This window comes from Channa argus, chromosome 9 (assembly GCF_033026475.1).
Source record: "Channa argus isolate prfri chromosome 9, Channa argus male v1.0, whole genome shotgun sequence".
Lineage (NCBI taxonomy): Eukaryota > Metazoa > Chordata > Actinopteri > Anabantiformes > Channidae > Channa > Channa argus.
The window spans coordinates 5572689-5593853 of NC_090205.1; the positions used below are offsets into that span (position 1 = coordinate 5572689).

A 21165-nucleotide genomic window follows, 5' to 3' on the forward strand; every position below is an offset into this window, starting at 1 on the left:
GTAGCTGATTGTTGATTATGCAGTAAACTTTTTCTTTCACTGTCATGCAGAGTGAACTTTTCTATCCTGTATGATGCTGCCTAAGGTTCAAAGAAAAGGTCATATTAGTCCCATTATTTTATCATTCCACCAGTAAAATACACAGTGTATCAGAGTGTACAACATGTCTGAAGGTTCTTTGAGTAAATATGACAATAAACCTGATCGTTTGTAGACGACTCAACTACGGTTTGTACTTCATGCCTTATTTTTAATTCCTAAAAAAGTAAGTACCCAAATACTTCACTCGATTGTTTGCATCATGTGGATTGACTCAGGTGAGTCATTTAGTCATTATTTCCTCTACTTTCAATACCCAATCTTTAATGTTTCACATTTTATATGTGTGTGGTCTGTGTTTGGTGTAAGTGCATCAGAAAGCAATAATGTTTTTTTTTTTTTAAACTAAATTTGTGCTTTCTCTCTCTCAGTCAGCTGGAGTGAGTTACCTTGGGTACAAGACTCTGAAAGTCAGCCGAGCCAGAGATGCAGTTCTTCCCTGAAAAACCGTCACTCGATCGGATACACTGGAGCAACCTCTGCCCTTCCTGGTCCAATTCCTCCACTGGAGCCTTAAGCACCTAAAGAAAAATAAGTCCTTACTTCAATGGCCTAACAGTTTCAGTGTAGGTAAATGGAAAAGCAATTTAATTTACTTCCTTTAATTACTACAATCATTTACTTTCAATATTTATTTGTGTATTTATCACATTCAATAATATCAAATGATGATTTAGCCCAAGGCCTCCTTTTCCCTTGGCAGGCTGGTGGTCAGCATTAAACAAGCCATGCACATACAGAGGAGATGAGATGGATGAGGACCAGATAAAAACAACCTAAATCAGAACGAGAACAACATATTCACACATATAGTGAGGCCACTCGCAGCCGCCATAAGCCATAAAATATCTTAAAACCCAGTTTGCTTCACTTCTTTTTACCTCTATTTGTGCAATAGTGTTGTTGACATTGGGTCACTCACCTTTTTCTTCAGCTGCGTGTGCTCCTCGATCAACCGACGAGATCCCTCCACATCGGCGGGAAACTCCTTCTTAGACAAAAGCTCCTGCAACACACAAGCACAGCTGTTTCATAAGGGCACAAACTGGTCCCCATTAGAGGTTTTCCATCCATCCAACCATTCAGCCATGTGCCCATTCATCCATCCTTCTCTTTACCTGCAGGTCTTCTAGTCTGGACAGGAGGTGAACAGCGTTGGACATGAATTCCTCTAAAGAGACTCTAAGCTCCATCCACTCCTCGTGGTTGTAGTCCAGAGAGCCTTCGAAATCGTCCGTCAGCTGGGAGGGGTCCACGAGTTTGGCGAGACCTTCAACTGACACCATACTGGTCTGGTACACACGAACAGAGTTTTCAGAAAAATATTCAAATGAATGTGTTTAACAGTGGAAGAGGTTACAGCTTTGTGCCCTATGTCCAATACAAGAACACAAGCACAGATTAATACCATCTGTATATGTAAACTCTAAGGAAAAATCTAAAATAATATCAGTAAACTAGAAGATAGTGTGTAACTGAACCAGTAACTTGCATTGGGCTGATCAAGTGAAATTGTTTTAGCCGCTAAACACCAGTTAACATTGCTGAACCAAATAACTAAACGTGAAAGCAGTTAGCCAAATAATGACCTGCTAAATTCAACAACTTATTACTTTCAGTTATATCCTCCACCAGTTTAAGCAGTGTTTTCTGAACCTGGTAACATTGATCCAAATACTTGGCTAAAACTTGCCTCAGCCATCTGCAAAACTACCAAACATGCTACTAACCTTAACCAGGTAGTTGTAGCGTTAGCTTGCTATGGTGGCTAGCATGCAGCTAATCCAAACAGTATGACCTACTAAACCAGAATGTATTTAGACAATATTTTAGACAATTTGCAAACGTGTTACCATCAATATTAACCAAACAGTCTTAAGCTACAGTTATCTGCATAAGTAAAGTCACCCTGACCCAAATGTGAAAACTGTTAATCTGAATGTTATTACTGCAAAAGGGAATAATTACCTAAACTAAATCAAGTTCATCACATGTTTTTGGCTAGTTCAATCCAAAGCTTAACCCGAATTGAAGACCTGCACCAAACTGGACAGTTCACGCATTAAGACTGTGGTAAACACCTGACGACTAAGCAAACACACTTAACGACAGTTTGGAAAGTTCTAGAGATAGAGACTCACACCCCAAATCCCATGAGACAGAGTCTCGCCTGTTCTTCTGCCTGTGTTTTTTTTTTTTTCCGAGGTAAAGCAATAGTTACTGAAGGGCTGCATCGGCTGTGACGTCATCGGCCTCCGACACAACTCGTAAATATGAAACAAGTTTAAAATAATAGTTGTGAGAACGACTAAAGACTAGAACCTTTATCCAGCACACACCTAACGATTGTCACTGTCAACTACCAGCACCGGTTAAGTCAGACTTTCACTGACCAGGACCAACTAGGTCCGACCAGGCGTCACAACCAAATCACATTAATACACACGTTTCCGCCTTAAGCTTCTTTTCCTGGACTCTCGAGGAAATCAAGGGCTGTCCCACTGACCTCGAAGGAGAACTTTGCACTGCCGAAGTTTGTTTTCTGCTTCTGCCAGAAATTGTCGGGTTTGATGATGAGGGCCACGCAGATCTCAGCTGGGAAATACTCCTGCAGAGTCTTCAGCAGAGGCTTGATCAGCTCCCACTTAGAGCCCCGCATGTCGATGATGACAGTGAAGCCACGTTTGCACACGTCCTCACTGAGGGACAGACAGAACAACAGCAGATATACAAGATTACAGGTAGAGTGGGAAAAGACAAAAACGATGCTTTCGGCTTCCAAACTTTCCACCTGGAAGAACTTAAAAACTGTTTAATCAAAGCCAGATTCGCTAAACACTTGACCAGATACTGCTCGAAAAACATGCTCCCCCCAACTTCACATATACACTCTCACACAGCCTCTATTAATATAAAGTCAACAACAGCACATTCATTATGGTCTGCCTCAGGGAAGCACCGACTCTACCTGTCACCATGGAAACAACAGCTCCATTAGCAGGAGCAAGGAGAGCAGGGCTGATGGAGATTGAATGATAATACAGATTTAGGGCCAGTTTGGGTCAATCGCACTGTGTTCCAGTCAGCCAGGTAAATGTGTTAACATGTCATTGAATGCAGCTGCAAGCAACGATCGGACTGAACACTCTGCCTGTTCTTGCACTGAAGGACACACTCACATCTAGTCATTTAGCCAGTGATGATGATGGGTTTTTTTTTTTATAACATAGCTTTTTAATGCAATGCCTTTTAGAAGTAGTGCATCCTACAATGTACTACTGAGGCAGAGAGAGGATCATCACACTCTCTAGACCGAGTAACAACCTCAGGCCGTGGCGAGGGGCCGCAGAAATAAATGGACTTGAAGTGTGACAGACTTGCTGCTGTCTGCCGAAAACACTGCAGCTTTCACACTGATGCAAATCAAACACTGCTCTCCATCTGCTGCTGTGAAAGAGAAGAGAGGAGCGTTTGACTCCAGAGTGTGGACGGCATCAAAGCCATCAACATGCACTGCATGCTAAGCTTCTTCCCTCGTGTATCTGTCTCAACAAAGTCCGAATCACAATATGATACGAGTTAACATGGTTAACTGAGAATGCAGTAAGATCTAATAATATAATAAGTAATAATACTTGTGTGTTGTGTGTGCTGTTTACCTGGGAACAGTAGAGAGGTAGGTCACCAGCCTCCTCAGGTCTTCTTGTTTTATTCGGTCGTGGTTACTTCTGGCCGGAAATGTTAGAATTGGTCCTCCTCTTTTATCTCGCCCTCCTGTGAACGCCCATAAAAACAAGATCGTGTAGTGTTCGATTGCCATGGTGACTTTATCTTATTAAACTTACTTATGCATCAACAAGTCCTCTGACTTTATAAAAAATCCACCAATGGCCTGAAAAAACTTGTTGCAATGTGAATATTAGGGAAAAAACTGTAGAAGTAGAAGGAGAAGTAGTGATGCTGATGTAGTGCAACTGATGGCAGTATTATACATGTAGCAACAACAGTATCAAATCCAATTAAATCAAGTTTTATAAATTAAAGCTCTAAAACAAACATTGGCTTCCTAATTCCTGGGTTACAACTCACCCAGCGTTGGGTTAGTCACCCACACTAATGTAGCACCTGCTTTGACATATCTCAGTCAAATAGAGCCAAAACATTAGAACTGCCTCCTCTTATAGTATTAGAAAAAAATTAAGCATCAGTAACAGTATTACTCAAATTATTCAAACTGTTAGTGATTCAATTTAAGGCTAAAAAACACAAGACGGTCCTGTGTGAAAAATGAAATTGAAAGGCAGAACCAAATAAAAACAGCATTAAAGAACTATTGTTACGGCCCAGACGTTACTCTACCCTGTAACCACATCACTCCATTAGCACCAGGCCGACCACATCCCTGTTAATCTGCACGATTGTCTAAGAGCTTTAATATCTCTGTGTCTGTAACATAACTCCCATCACAATTACAGCTACATCAGCCTGTAAACACACTTTCCAAAGCATCCGAAGTCCATCTGAAATACAAACTCTCTCCGTTTTCTGCGATAAATTATGTGTGTAGAGATATTTTGGTTAGATTAATGTAAGAAACACAAACCACACTGTTTATGAAACTGCTACTCAGACGTGGAAAATCAGTGTGTGTGCGTGCATGTGTGTGTGCGTGTGTGATTTGCGAGGGAGTGTGCTGCTGTAATCTAAGGACTAATCTCGATGACAGATTGTTGCTGGCACTCTTGGTCTTTTACATGCTGTCTCTCCCCCTTTGGTTCATGTGATCTCTCTCCCATATTCTCGTTCTTATTCAGTTACGTTTTTACACAGAGACAATTATAAAAACAGCACTTAAACCTCGTACATCTTAGCACTTAGTGTATAAAAAAAAACGTGCAATCCAAATACTGCCAAATTAAAGATGGATTCCGATAGCTAGATCCAATTTGGATCAAAAACTCTGCAGTGAAACAAAGCATTCATTTACTTTGTTTAATGCAACGGATCCGTTTTGGCAAAGGAAACAAAGATTGACGATGTACACGAATGCATGAAAACTCAATGAGCCTTAGTAAACATGGAAGAGTGGCCTAAATGCTCTAAAGTGGGACTACACTTTATTTGAAACAGTGAAATGTAATACTTGTGGAAAGATTCTAAGGATGAAGAAGGGGAACGTAAGTCCTTTGCTTAAATATGTATGTAGCAACTTCAGTAAAAAAAAAAGTAAACGTTTCTGAGAGGCCCTGTTTGTCTGAGATGCAAAACATCTGTTTTATGACTTTGAATTAAAAAAGTCATTTGTAACAACATGTGCAAATCAAAATGATATTGATCAAATTAAAGCACAGAGCAAAATAAAGTAACAAACAGAAGGAGGCGGTCAACAAAAAACCCACTCACCCTCTAATTTGTTTGTCTTTAACCCATAATTACATTGCGTTAGCTAGTTCCAATAATTACTGAACTACTGTTGAACTACTATTCATTGTGTAAAAGTAAGAACTCACCTCACCTCAACTTACTGTACCTCTTCTATCAGTGCAACACAGTTCACCTTCATGGTAAATGGCCTTTTACCCAAAGTGCTTTACAATGTTCATTCACACACACTCATACACCAATGGTAGTGACGGCCATGCAAGGGGCTCCCCTGACCCACTTGGGCAAGACACTGAACTTTTGAAAGGGTTCAGTGTCTTCACTTCAACACATCACTACTAACGGTTCTTTAACTTCAGTGGGTTCTCCTGAACATGAACATGGCTTCTCTTGCCTACTTCCTGCTGCCAGAGACCTAGCAGTGCTTCCTCTCACATAGTTGAGCTACAATTGGCTTGAGGGAGGAAGCAGTTGAGACCCTCAGTATGGCTTGAAGATGATCATCAGTAAGTCTGGACCTGTAGTTGGACTTATTGAAACTCAAGTTTGAGACAACCTTTTTGCACAAATATGTGCTCCCAAAAGGTCACATGGTCCGTTTGAACATTCTGGGAAGCTCAGGGGAGCCAGGGGTCAATTATCTCAAAAATTGCCCAAGCTTGTCTGCCCAGAAGCCCAGCCAAGGTCATTTCAAAGGCAAAACCCCAAATGCCCACTGAGGTAAAAAAAAAACGCTAGACTAACACCTAAAGACTTGGAGGATTTTGTTAAGGGTTGGTTAACATCCCTGTTCACAAGGTAACCATACGCAAAGCCCGAACAGGCATGGTATCCATGGCAGGACACCACCGAGTGCGTCTTGCCACTGTCCAAAAACAACACTCCAGAAAACCTGACATTTGCCAGAGACCATCTTGACACTCCACAACACTTCGTCTCACACACATCTTCAACACTTCTCCACGAGGAAATACCTCGTGGACAGATGATTTGAAGGTGGAACTGTTTGCGAAGAAGACGCAGCACTATGGCCTGAAAAGACAACTGCATACAACATGACAACATAATCCTCCAATTGAAGTAGAGTGGAGGGAGCATAATGATTTGGGGCTGCTTCACTGCCTCTGGGCCACTGGACCATTGAGGAGAAGAAAATGAATTCCCAAGTTTGTCAAGATGTCCTAAAGAATAATATCAGGGTGTCTGTCTGCAAGCTGAAGCTTAGAAGAAGCTTAGTGATGCAGAGGGACATGGAAGCAAACAGAATGGCTTTGGAGACACAAAATCTGCTTTTTGGAGGGTTTGCAGGCTGAGCCTAGACCTCAACCCAAATGAGATTCTGTAAAACTAATTCACAGTTACAGGAAGCGCTTGGTTGAGGTTTGTATGTTTGATGGGTGTGTTCTATAAATACATGAAGGATCAGGACTGTTTGTGTTTTATCATATTAGAATTATACGGATATGCAGAAAACCAGGAAATTGCAAACAGTGCCATTCATTTTCTTGAAACTGTAAAAAAAATCCTTTATAGTTGGTTCATTTCTGAGTTAACTTAATGTTCCATCTTGTTTTTTTCAGACTTGATCTATATCATGTGGCTGAGCAATTGAGAGTGCGATGGCCTGTGGAGTGTCTCCTTTCTGTGCTTGTTTTGGCACACGGTGATCTGTAGCACTGACCAGGGAGGACAAGTTAATGTAGGAAGTCATGTTTGGGGTGTGAAGGGTCTGTGATGATTTTTCCTGCCTGTTTCCTGTCTTAGAATGAGGTGTTCAATCCCTGGTCTACGTTAGTGATCTTTTCAGCAGTACTGAAGGTTTCCTTGGTTGACACACTGCTAAGTTGAGTGAGGTCATGGAAGAAGGGGGGTTCTCCTCATGAGGACCCCTGTTAGTATCTACAGTTTTTACTGTGCTCAGTGTCACTAGCAGACCCACAAGTTTTCAAATGTATGTCGGGTTCATTAACCCTTTGGCGACGTGTTGGAGACAACCTGAATTAGTTTAAAAAAGCCACGGATATACGTCGCTTTTGGTAAAAAGTTTGGACTCAGTTACTTTTGGAACGAGCAATAAACGAGACCCTGAGTGAGAGACGGCAGCTTTGTGACTTTCTGTAACTGAAACCCACCTGAAACGAAGGCGATTTTCTCCTTCAGCACAGGAAGAACATCAGATGCCTTGATGCCGTCAGTCCTGAATGAACCTGGGGAGAGTCGGAGAGACAGGAACGGTGAGTCAGGGGAGCTTTCCAGCTTTTAGCAATAATCCCATTATCAGATTAACATTCCTTTGAAAAGGGAAAGGCACCCACCCACAGAAATCTAGCATTTTCTTTTGCTTCTGTCTTTTGTCTTTGACATCAAATTACAACAAATGCAGCTCAGCCACTGTTTTCCAGATCCATTCTTCGTAATATTCATCTAATTTTGATCCCCTGCTCTGATTCTTTTTCTTTCTTTCTCGGTTCATCTGGTCATCCGTCTGTCGTGTTACGAAATCTCTCTCTCTCTCATTTTCTTTGCGGCTCTCTCTACCACTTCACCTCTCTCCCACTCTTAGCACAAAACAAGCCCAAATGTCCATGTCCTGCTGTGTGCATGTGCATGTGATACACTGTCCAGGCTGCAAAACACACACACACACACACAAATTCCAAGAACATTCCACAGTGAGAATGCTAAGTCGGCAAAATCTATCTCAGGACACAGAGAGAAGTCCACCGTCTTGCACAAACCTGCTTTAAATTCATGACAGAAAAACCTCAAACGTTGAGGCTCAGGGGGTAATTTAAATATTCAAATCTTTTTTTTTTTTAACCCCAGTTCGGTAAAGTCTGGGGGAAATGACTTTGCCAGTGTTGTATGTTTGGGAGCAGGTGTTGCAGGTGATTTGATTGTAGATGAACAGCTTTAAACCAACATGGTGTTCACAGATCAGCTTCACACATGTTCACATTAATTTGTGAGACATCACCAATCAGATCTTTCCACAATTCACACATTTATAGATCTTGCTTGAGGTTATTGGTGTAATTGATCAGTTCTATGTAACAGTTTGCCAGCAGTTCACAGAAACAACATTGATTTATTATGGATGTTGTGGTTTAAGCTACAGTAGAGAGATGGATTGTATTGGTTCCTTTAAACACACATCATGGGCTCTTTGTCCCCGACTTCCTTTCATGAAGAAACTCCGAGTGGCTTGACCTTGTCCATCAAATGTACCCATTGAGGCTGCATCGTCTTTGCAGAGTAACAGCCCTTTGAATCAATCCTCAACAAAACCCTTTTTTAATAAGTGGCTACAGTCCCTCTGAGTGGACTAAACAAGCAAGTTTGGAAGACCGGCCTCAAAATAATGAACAAACCATGGATAAAACATGCAAAACCCATATTGTGGTGCTTTAAAAAGGCCCAGTGTAAATAGTGCAGTGTAGTTATTACCCAAACATTTCTCCACACTGGATGTCATGTACAAAACCCTGCGTTGCCCCTGTTTACAATAAAGTCATGTATTGTTTCATGGGCACAGGCAGACAAGAACCGACGTGATGTTTTTCAAGCCCAAAATGTCGACATTTAAATTCTGCAATTAAAAATTTGCTTATGTGCTCTTGTTTTGGGTTGAGTTTACTCTTCCTAAGTGTTTCTGTTTGGGCGAAAACACATTTTCCTTAAGACTGGAGTTAGGCAAAGTCATGCCTCTTGCCTTCATTTGCATTTTTATTGGATTCTTGCAACAACATTTGCATAAACGATTAAGTTTCACCATTTGTGAGGAACATAAATATTGTACCAACATGACAGACACCAGCAAACAGTGGTGCGTGCCGAGCAGCTCAGATACAGGGGTAAGGTGACAAGCCAACACCACAGCAATCCTCTGAACCCCTGTGAGACCGTGTCCGTGTTTTTGTAAAATTAAAGTCCAATTCCAGGAAATTACAGGAAGAACAGGGAGAAGAGTCATTCTGCTGCCAACATCCACAGCTTTTTGTCCAACAGCATAAAACATAGAGCAGAGGAAGTTGGTGAGTGTGAACTGGCGGCTGACTGAGTGAAACACATTCGTCCGCTACTGTTGAGAGGAAACAGCTTTTGTCATTTCAACACACACAGGAAGCTGTCACTCCTGTCTCTGGATACACAAACACACACACACACTTCATTTTTCTTTCATGCGGTGATTTTGATCTTGTCTGTCAGGAAAGTGATGGTGAGTCAGAGTCAGGTCTGCTGTTGAATGGTAATTCACGGTGATGCAAAAATCCAAAGATCCAAAAGTTGATAACATTCGTTCTGTTGGTGCAGATTTCATGATATTTGCATTCGTGTGTTGTTTTTTCTGATGTGTCGCACTGAAAAGTCCATGTCCTTATATTATTAACAATGGCAAACGTGAGCCATTTACAGACATGCTCTGCAACCCTGAATTTCTACACATTACCCAGAGGGGCTGTTTATGTGAGAACGCAGATGTTCAAAACAGCTGGACTGGACGTTAAATGTCACGCTGCTAGCTCCTTAGTACAAAATCTGTGGAATGTCCGATTGAGCCCATGTGCGAATGGATCCGGTCACTGTCAGGAGAATTTGCAGCCAGTGTGCAGGCACATCGATGACATTTCTATCTTGCAACTGGGGCATCTTGCAGAATATCACGAGCCAGAGAGACGTGACTCGGGAACCTCTGACAGTAAGAGCTGACACTGAAATGGACAAATTCGACACACGGTAAGAGAAGGTGCTGTAAACAACTCCAGGCCACACTTTCAGAACACTTTAGGCCACATTTGTCACCTTTACACTGTTTACTTATTTGAATCCTTGTGGAAATAGCTGCACTCATTATTCAGCACCTTGTCACTTGAGTGCAAGGTGCTGTGTGCTTTGCAAGGACAGACATCAAAGGATCATTTGTCATTTTCCAAATCCCACTGTCCACGATCAGCATCCAGACGCTAAAACCAACACTGAACCTTTCCTACTCATGTGTGTTTAGTTGTCCAGCTGCAGCTTGGATTAGGTTGTTGGTGTGTCTATAGCTGTACATAACTAATAAAAACACACCGTTCCACTGGGTGACACGAGTCTTTCTTCCAAAAGTTGGGATCATTTTTATTCATTTATTTTTTAATTTTACAAATTGGCCTTTCTTTGCACTGCAGCAGGCCAACTCCTGTGGAATTACAGCAAGCCAACATTTTGGACAATATTTATAATGATCACAACTTTTAGAATGAAAAAAACATGTCAGCCACTAAAGCTCATGTGAACTATTGAACTGTTGATTGGACAAAACAAGATGGAAAATAAAATTGTCAGTATAGCATTTTGTACTATTTCCTGACATTTTATAAAACACTACAAAATGTATTAATTAGTTGTGGAGATAATGAGCAGATTGATCTATAGTGAAAATAATTGTTATTTGGAGTCCAAGATTAATTAATGACATCCGGAACTGAGAACAAAAACATTTACTGTCTAGTTTTCTAATTTTTTCAACTTCAATTTTAATCAAATTCTTTCTGTCTCTGTAACTGTCGTTGCTCACCAGGGAAAGAGGAGAGCGCCAAGAGGAGGATTATGCAAAAGGTTTCAACTGTCAATACACTCACACATGCACACCTGCAGAAAGGTGCAAAACAAACACACTTGTTTTTGTCACTTACAGTTGGAGGACAGTGCATGTCCCTAAATTACCTTCCTGAGCAAGTCCCCCCTTTACTGTAAAATCAGACCTTTAACCAAAATCCACATCTTACCTCTAAAAAGTGCTGAGGCAGGATGCTTCAGATTAAGGAGACCAACTATGTCTCCGGATGGAGGGATAATCCCCACAACACACACACACACACACACACACACACTCTCTTCAGTGGCCTTGAAGCTAACGTGTTCACAATCCATCAGCTGCAATAAAAAAAATCAAATGAAACTGCAGAGAGAAACAGAAAAGGCAGTGAAAGATGGAGACACCCTGGTCCTGTCATACTGCCATTTTTTCTTGTGGTGGAGTTTTACAGTTCTGCCCAAAATGTGGACTCTCATCTTTAATTTAATGACACAAAGTCGTCCCATCAGCATATGTTTTCAAATACAGGATCGGAAAAGATGTTTGACTAAATCTGAATGACTCAGCCTGCTCTGAGGCTTAGTCAGAAGCTAAAAGATTCGAGACCTCAAATCCTGCACAGTACAAGCTCGGCGGACGCCTGCTGACTGTCAATGTTGACCTGAACTGCCTCTCACAGAGCGGCGCTGCCTCTCCCCAGTGTGCAAACTCAGCTTAGGGTTGCTTTTGCAAAACACAAACCTACAACAACAGGTAACGTAATGGAATAAAAGATGGAAATCAACAAAGAACGTGTAAAACTAAAACTAGAAAATGCACTCAGTAGAGCACAGAACTCCACCAAGGAGGAGTTTTAAGTAATTTGTATTCACTATTTGTTAATTCGCTAGTGCAGTGTGCAGGCTAATGCTGGGACGTGCCAGACTTACAGATAATGCAAATACATTTTTTCATATCATCATACCATGATCAATAGAATTGTAGTTCATACCTGCTTTTCTTGTGTGTTTCCTGTTTGTCACTGATTATAAGTCTCAAAACACATTTTAATTGTTGCGTATGGCAAAGTGTTTGATAAAAGCATTAAAGACAATGCTTTCTCTGTTAAAAAATATATTGTTGGATGCTCTGCGGTTGTTGTATATGCTTCAACATAAATGTATTTTGAGGGTTAATACTGCAGTAGGCCTTTATTTTGAAACCACACCATTAATACGTGTTTCTGCTACTTGTTGATAAAAAAAAAACAAATAAAGTAAAAAAAAAAAAAAAAACAGATTTTTGATTGGGAAGGGGTTTTATTTTGCACCTTAGGGAGCTGGCAGACCAAGCCAGCATCGAGGAACTAGCGCAGACAACAAGAAAATGCCACATCTGGACAGTCAACACCACAAAGACGAGGCCGGACGAGTACGTACAGCAGCGCTGCGAGTTCCGTGTTTGTGTCAGAGGAAGATTAAGACCTGTGAGTGTAAATGTACAAATGTACCATTTTCACACCTCTCTGCCTCGCAATACACAGAGTATAATTACTTCTACTGAAGGATACGTCTGATAACAACAACAGTACACATTGTACTGACATTGGTCAATACTCTTCTGGCTAAATCGAACAGCCAATCAGAGGGAGATGGTTTAACATGTCTAATTGGCCAAACAAATCTGCAGACGCTGGCGCCAATGCAGGCCGACTCTTCCTGACGGCTTGGAGTGACGCAGTACTTACAAGCACAGACTTTATTTTCTTTTTGACACAGAAGCTGAGGAAATAGAAATTCTAATTTAAGGGCTGATAAACCTCTGTTAAGGGAATTTCTCACAGATTGGTTCATGTACAATAATTAATAAAGTAAAAATGTATATCTAAGCCAGTTTAAATCACACAAAAAGATAAATGCAATCATCCATCTGCAGTGTTGTTAGATGCATTAGACAATGATGTTTCTGCACACTGTTTGTAGCAGGTGTTCAAATGTGGCTCTGCTCACTTTCGTGGTTTTTTTATTACAATCACATTAAAACTGTAGATAATTGCCTGCTCCCTAATGTAAAATCTATAATCTGATGGACATGACATAATTGTTTGAATTTCTTATATTCCTATGAATGTGAGAAAACCGCAGCAGTTAATAAATAATAAAACACACACACACACACACTTCTTTGGAATCCCACATGAAACAGACAGAAACTTGTTGACTATCCTTTCTTCTCTGTCTTCTGTCTCTGTCCTTCTCTCAACAATCTCTGTTTTCTCTCTCTCTCTCTCTCTCACACACACACACACACATTTCATTAGCATCATGTTAGGGAACAGTGTGGTTACATTTTAGAGCTTTAAAAGTAAATCCACTTTGGTTCTCAAGTGTTCTTATCTCAGCTTTTCCTATACACAACCACATGCACAAACCTTTGATGCAACATGTGTTTTCTGCATGAGACACACACACACACACACACACACACACACACAGGCAGTGTTTGTACAGTAGCAACACAGCAGTGATTACAGCAGCATATGGCTGTTAAACACACAAGACTAAATAACCTGGGGCCACAGAATTGACTTGACACATGCAACTGAGGAAAAACCGGACTGGTTTCACCATCTTCATATTTGCTGCTGCACTGCCCTCAAACAAGGCGCTTCACCTTCTGTGTGTGTGTGTGTGTGTGTGTGTGTGTGCCCATAAGCTAACATCACCCAGAAACCAAATGAACATCTGCTAGCCATTGGTACACTGATGGAGGAAGACTTCAATGCGTGTACATGTGGGCTTTTCTTATTTTTGTGTGTGTTTAGTGAACTCTCCACCATCCACTCAACTAGTCATTACGGGACCACGACGGGCAGCTCAAAGAGTAGCTCCATCGCATTAAAGCTTGGAGTGTGAGCGATACCAGTAGCAGGATTCGTTTCATCATTTCAGTGATTGTTATCACAACTGCGTCAGGTTTGAGGTACAGCAGGATGGGCCAGCCGGGGCTCGGGAGGCGGAGCAGGCTGCCCGGCAACTGCAGGGTCAGGGGTTCAAGCCCCAGCTTCCCCAGTTCACACGGAAAAGTGTCCTTCAGCAAGAACCTGAACTCCGACTTGCTTCTGTGTGTGTGTGTCGCTGGGAAAAAACTTTGAGTGGCAATTCTAAACACTAAACCAGTGAGAAAGTCTATTTTACGTCATGTTTAAGTGTGTGGATCAGCATTAGCACAAGTTTGTGCCTCACAAACATTCAAGATAATTCTAGAAAAAAGTTCATGGCAACTGTTTTACAACACCTACCCAGTTACAGCAGATGTTTCCTGAATCCTCACAGACTCTTCTAGCTCTCTGGATTCGCAAATTATTTGGTTACACGCATGAAAAATAGGATTTTGTCTGTGTTCTGTGTATGACCCGTTATTGTGCACAGAAAACAAAGCTGGTGACAGGAATTAGTCGAGCACAGCACTGTCAGCAATCAACATTGATTCACACATTTACACTCAGTTAGGCAGGCAGATGCAGAACCTGAATGATCCTCCTATAAACCTACAGGTTCTTTGCAGTCGGATCTTGTAGAACCAAGTAAACAATAAGTATGAAAATAATGTTTTTTACAAAGAGCAACATCATCACACTGATGTTTTAGCTACCGTGCCGTACCGATCACCGTGCCGCAAACACAGTTGATCCAAAGTTCTTTGCAGCACAAACAGAACAATCCAAACCAACTGTATCTGGTCACATGACTTGATTAGACGTGTGTTTATGTGTGGCCCAATCTGCACAGAGACTTTCGAATGATCTGACGCCAGCCACAGTGACTGGAAGTTCAAAGATAAAAATGAAAGCATGGAAGCATGTTCCGGTTGAATTGCCATTTTGTTTCATCTCATTCATCCACATCCTCAGCATTAGAATATTTTGGTTAGATTTTTGTCTTCCTGTAGGAAAAACTGATCAAATGGGGGGAAAAAGGAGAGAACTGTTTGAAATGTCGTCCCTGTATTTTAGACTAACCCAGCACTGCTAAGCACCCAGAGCTTGTCACTGTGCAGCAGCTTGTTAGCATAAAACACTCAGTGAATCAAGTTCTAGCATCCGTGAATGAGCCACTTTCTCTGTGTCACCTCATTTACATGCCAGCAAGGTCGAAGGCAGTGAATTCAAATTAAGGATGCTTCAGTCAACACATACACTAGGGCACGTTGGAGTCAGCAGAGGTCAAAATCTGAAAACTCAGCATTAAGAGCCAATACTCAGACAGACAGTCTGTCATCCTGCGGGAATAAACTTTCTCACAGAGAATTTAAATGCTGCAAACACATTCTTTGATCACAGCGCTTTGTCTCTCAAACATAGATGTTCAGAAGCTTTCAAACGGCACCATTTCATAGTATATGACCCTCTGTGATGGAGGAAAAAAGGCTGTTGGCTGCATTATGTTTGTTCTGGAGGTTATTATAGTGCTGTCACTCGCGCAGAAGTCTTCCAACTCGTCCACTGATTTTCTGATGCTCTTTTCACAACCCAGAGTTTGCTCTTTGAAAGACGTTTTGCAGAAAGTGTAGAACAATGATACAATTATAGCTACACAGTAAAATGGGTACATGCTGCAGCACAAGGCTTTACAGTTTTCCACACAGAAATATGAGCTCTAACTAATCAAAAATACAAAAAGAAATGTATTGCTACTGTCAAAGGAAGCTCTGCAGCTTGTTTACCAAGTGATCATATTGAAACACACACACACACACACCAACACAGAAGTACACAGCTTCTCTGAGATTTACCAGTGATTCAGTGCTTTGCAGAGTTTAAAAAAAGCAAAGATACTGGGATACAAAAAAAAAAAGTGTGGTCGATCCCCAGCTCGTCCTGTCTTTAAGTCAAAGTGTCCAAGACACTAAACGCTAAGTTGCTCCCTTAGCAACATCAGTGTGTGTATGTATGAACTAAAAGTGACTCTGTATAGTTTATTATTATTTGTTTGCTTGTGCTATAAAAATAAAAGTCTGTTACTGTTATTTCTCCTGTTAGGGGTTGTCGGTTAAAGGCATGATCCCCTCTGGACCGGACACCAGTCTGGCTTACTGTCTGTCACATGAATTTTTAATTTAAAAACACCCCGGTGTTAAAGTTCAGTCAAAGTAAAACAGGGTCAATCCAACCCAAAGCTAATTTTTTTGTATATTGTATATATACATACCAGCATTTCTCTTTGAATCTAAACTGTGTGAACAGTATTTACTAGAAAGCACACATTTCTCTGTACATGTAGACGTACACAAAACAAACATTTAGAAGCACTTTTGTGTGTTGAAAAGGTTTAATTTTTCAAGTTCATTGGTCTGGATTAGTTTAAAAAAAAAACTAATGTGCTTATTACTAATGTCTTTATTAGCCATGAGATTTCTAAGTCTTAATAGTTTTAGATGGTGCAGCCTCATTTAGTTGGAGTTCATGTTAAAACTTTGCAATGGACCCAATCCAGCACACACACATTTAACACGAGCCAAATATTCAAGAGGCATTTATTCCCACACTGCCAAATAAAAGAGAAAATCATTGTGGAGTGTGTGGTAGCAAAGTCCCAATCTGCTAAGTGTGTATGCGTCAGTGTGTGAAACGACAGGAGTACGGTTGTGCTTGGATTCATTTAGTCATTTAGACACTTTTATCCAGAGCGACCACACACACATACACACATGTAGATGTTAAAGGTCAACATGCAGTGCTGGAAGCACTAACACTGCTACCCCCACCATAAACACAAACACTGGTCAAAGCAGCACAGGAACAAAGTCACTGCCAGTGAAATCAACCCATAATGCAGTGGGAATGAGATAAGCAGTCCACTTTTAAGTTCTGTTGGCATGACAACACCCCTGGTTGGATACGTTTTTCATCAGACTGGGAAGGTGACATTGATGATGCTCAGACGGCTAACAGACGTCCGTCTTAGACATTAAAGCTGATAAAACACAACAGATATGACTCACTGTACTGAACATTTCGGTGATTTATCTAAGGAGAGATGCTCATTTCCCAGATCAGCATGAGAGCAGCCAAAACGTACAGGATCCTGTGTGTGTGTGTGTGTGTGTGTGTTTGATCTGTCCAGCAGTTTTGAATAACAAGTACAGGTTAACAGCTTTATGCAAAACCAAACTGTCGTGTGTGTGTGTGTGTGTGTGTGTTTGTGTGTGTGTGTTTGGGAGGGGCTGTGGATGAATGAGGCACATACACACACACACAAACACACACACACACACACACAGAGGTCATGTGTGTTCCTAAATGTCTTAAGAAGTCAACAGGTGAGGCTGTCTGCACCCTAGCAACAGCTGCCTCGACAACCGGCTGCTTGACCGCATGTGTTACCACGGTGACAGGAGCCAGGGTTTAAACCTGCTTATCTTACATGTTACATGCATGTCACACTGTTCAGTATAAAAGCTGCAGATAACCTACTGGGCTGCAAACGAGCATCTTTTATCCATTAACCAATGAATGATGTTGCCGTGGGTTACCACCGCTGGATCAAAGCAACACCTGTCCTCCAGTCTCGTCAGCACGTGTTCACTGTCAGGATTGGGTTGCACCAGCTGTTTGTATCTATTCCTACATTTGTGTTTGAGTCTATTTAAAGCTCCTACAGTCTCCAGTATGAGCTAAAGTACATTTACTCAAGTACTATGCTTAAATGCTAAATTGAGAATATATCCATGTATAAGTACTGTATAAAAGTACATGCTGATTCTTCAGTATTAACAATCTCATAATCTAGTCCATAACAGTATAAGGGTGACAAGGGACCGTTGTCTTAGTTTTGGTACGTACTCAACATTCTGTTGACGTATGTATGTTTACTTGTTACGCAGTACTTTTACTTATTATATACCTATGGTTTGGCCTTGTGTGGATTTCACTTTCAGATCTAAGAGGTTATAAGCACATGAGCATATGTACTTCAACATGTGCATGTTCATCAAGCATGTAGAAGTGTGTTCTTTAACATTTTTTGATACTCATCCATCCTCACTAGGGCTACAGTATGTCTGTTTTAGTACATATCCCCTCCAGCCCACCCCCTGCCTTCAAATCATCCCTCCTCCGATGCATTTTATGATCCATGACTACAAACAAAAGCTGTCGAATAAATGTAGTAGAGCAAAAGTACTATATTTCTCTCTAAAGTGTAGGGGAGTAGAAGTATTTTAAGTTGCAGGACTTTTTGTGTACCTCAAAACTATAATTACCTACACTCAGTCCATTTTAAGTCAACACAGTATGTCAAACTTAGTTTTTCGGTGACAGTATCTCACTAAATATGAATAATTCATGTCTGTCTCATTATTTTAACATATTACCCACATATATTCTTTAACACTGCAGGGTGAGCGACCATGTTTCCTATCTGAATTTCTCTCTCTCTGTCACACACACACACACACACAAACACACACACACACACACACTTTAATGGCTTCGGCTCCAGTTTCCCCCTGCAGAGGAAAACCACATCCATCACTCTTCCAACACAAACCACACACTGCTCTCTCTGTCTCACACAACCACGCACTCAAGCTCTCTCTCTCTCTGTCACACACACACACACACACACACACACACACAGAAAGAAAGAGCTTGTAATAGTTAAGTGCTTGCCAAGCACCACACTCTGCTCACTACACACACACACACACACACACAAGATGCAGCAGATGATGTGTTCTCCAAAGGGAAGCGTCCTCTCATATAGAGACAGTTGCTGGAAGACAACGATGAAATAATTAGAGATAGGACTGTCTCTGTCTATCTGCGTATTACTGTGTCTCACTCCTCACTTAGTTTAGCTACTTATTCCTGGATAATTGACTTACTGTGAGACTGTCTCACTGTTTTCACTGTGATAACAATGAGCTTTTCCTCCTATTAAACCCTCAAGGCTACTACACACACACACACACACACACACACACACACACACACACACACACACATGCATACACGCTTGGCTGAAGGCCATCAAAACAAAATACTTTCACCTATTAAGGAAACTGGAATATTTTAAATGTGCCTGCATGTACACAGACCGCACTGTACGCGTCTCTATTTCTTGCCCTCTTCTATCGGCACCATCTGACTCATTCAGCGAGGAGCCAATCAAATAAAAGCTTTGGCTCGGTGGTGATGACATCATCTGTGCTGCGTTCCTACCACATGGAGAGGTGCCATCTGGATGGAGCTGACTCAGCACAACACAGAGGAACAGCAGAATCCCTTAGTATTGTAGCAGTGGACTGAAAGGCAGAAGTGATTCTCTTTCTCAGCTCTTGCTTGCGATGTCTGTTGCTGAGGTTTCTACGTCCACCTCCATAACATGGAAGAGAAGTCCCACTTTTACTGTGAGTGATCCACAGACGTCAGTGTGAGATGTTTGCATGAGGATTATTTCTTTGGGAAAGGCTGCTCACAGTCAGACGTGAGCATTTTTTTAGAGCAGGGACAGTGTTTCCAAAGTTCTTAAGCATGTATTTGCTGGGTGCACCACAAAAAAGGTCTTCAACTTCATTCGAGTGGAGAATCTTAGCATCCGGTACGAATAAAGGCAAACTTTTCTGTATGCATTGTTGTCATTTCGGGGAACTTAGAACTCTTGGGGATGACTGAACTATTATCTTAATCCTTTAACAATTATTGGTTGTAACCACTAAACCCGGGTATGGAAAAGAACTGGAGAAGTAGGTTGCATGTGACCACGCTGCAAATCCCTTTACATGTCTTGCTGGCACACTGTGTTCAGCAGAAACTAGCTATGTGCTGGGCAGCAGAAGACAGGACACAGTTTGTGCATCTCAGCTGGAATCAGAACTTCAATAAGGCAATAAATCAAAAATAGTTATTGATATGTTGAAGCTCGGTTAGCCTGCACAGCATGTGCTGGAAAGTCACTGTTAAAAGACCACAATAGGGTGCAAAACGATCCCAAAGAGACAGACAACAATCCTAAAAAGACACATCACAACCAAGAAACAAACACAAAATAACTCCAAGTGAAGACAGAATGACCACAAACACACATTAAATGAGCAAACAGCTACAAAATGACCATAAACACCATGACAGCTTAATTTCTGGACATTTTTTTTTTGTCTCTGTCAAGGAGGTCTCGTTTGTTCCCAGTGTGCCTCTTTTCTCATAATCCATCCATGTATGCGGTAAAAACCAGACATGGCGTGGACATGTCATGCTATCGTGCCTACGTCTCATTACAGAAGTCATTTTTTCTTTTCCTTTTGCCAGGTTTTACAAGCAGGTGCATTAGCAGATACAAGTTTAACTCAGAATTTACACCGTTAGAATCATTTTGTTTTCAGACACATTCCTCTTTTTTGCAAAGGTTCATTGTGGTTGAATTTTCTGTCGAATTTTATGTTTGGAGGAGATTGATTTTTTTGAGAAGATGCACACTTTATTTCACATGTTGTCGCAATAATTTTGTGAGAAGAGGAAAATGGAAGCTAACGTGTAAATAGACCAAACTGTCTATTAGCAGAACAGATTCTACTTTTTAAAGTGTGAATTATATGGATTGTATTTTTTTAGGTTGCTTGGGGCAGCACAGTGGCGGAGTGGTTTGCACTGCCACTTTGCAGCTAGAAGGTCGCTTGTTCAAATCCGCACACGCTCCAAAGAAACTCACGTTTAATTTGGGGATTCTAAATTGTCTGTGTTGGCCCTGAGAGAGACCGGAGACATGTCCAGGGTGGACCTCACCTCTTCTCCTATGACAGCTGGGATGGGCTCGAGCCCCCTTCAACTCTAAACAGGATAGGTGCTTGAAAATAATGAATGGATGGGTGATCTTGGGAATGCGTCTGATCAAAGTCTGGTTTACTCAGCTCAATATCAAACAGTTTTTTATGTGACGGCCATGAAATGTGCTGGTTTGTTGGTAAATTGTTGTTACCCCTCCACGAAAAAAAAAATAAAAAATCCATTTTAACTTTTAAAATAGCTAAGATTATATATAATTATATTATAGTGATCACTTTCCCGTACAAGTTTAGAAAAATAGAAGCCAACAAAATTGTAGTTGTCTTCCACAAGATGCCCC

At 41.2% G+C, this 21165-nt stretch overlaps 1 protein-coding gene across 5 annotated transcripts in view; it reads right to left on the minus strand.

Moving 5' to 3' along the window:
• Positions 1-21165, minus strand: part of kalrna (kalirin RhoGEF kinase a) — a 119739-nt gene that overhangs the window by 79793 nt on the left and 18781 nt on the right. For 4 of the 5 annotated variants that reach the window (XM_067515396.1, XM_067515395.1, XM_067515398.1 and 1 more), the window contains exons 2-7: positions 7614-7688; positions 3759-3873; positions 2606-2798; positions 1218-1391; positions 1022-1105; positions 489-620 (exon numbers count right to left, since the gene is read on the minus strand). In XM_067515396.1, the coding sequence (XP_067371497.1) occupies positions 489-620; positions 1022-1105; positions 1218-1391; positions 2606-2798; positions 3759-3873; positions 7614-7688 (773 nt within the window). Of the gene's footprint in view, positions 1-488; positions 621-1021; positions 1106-1217; positions 1392-2605; positions 2799-3758; positions 3874-7613; positions 7689-7796; positions 7929-21165 lie in introns of those variants that run through there. The other variant, XM_067515399.1, reaches the window with a different exon arrangement.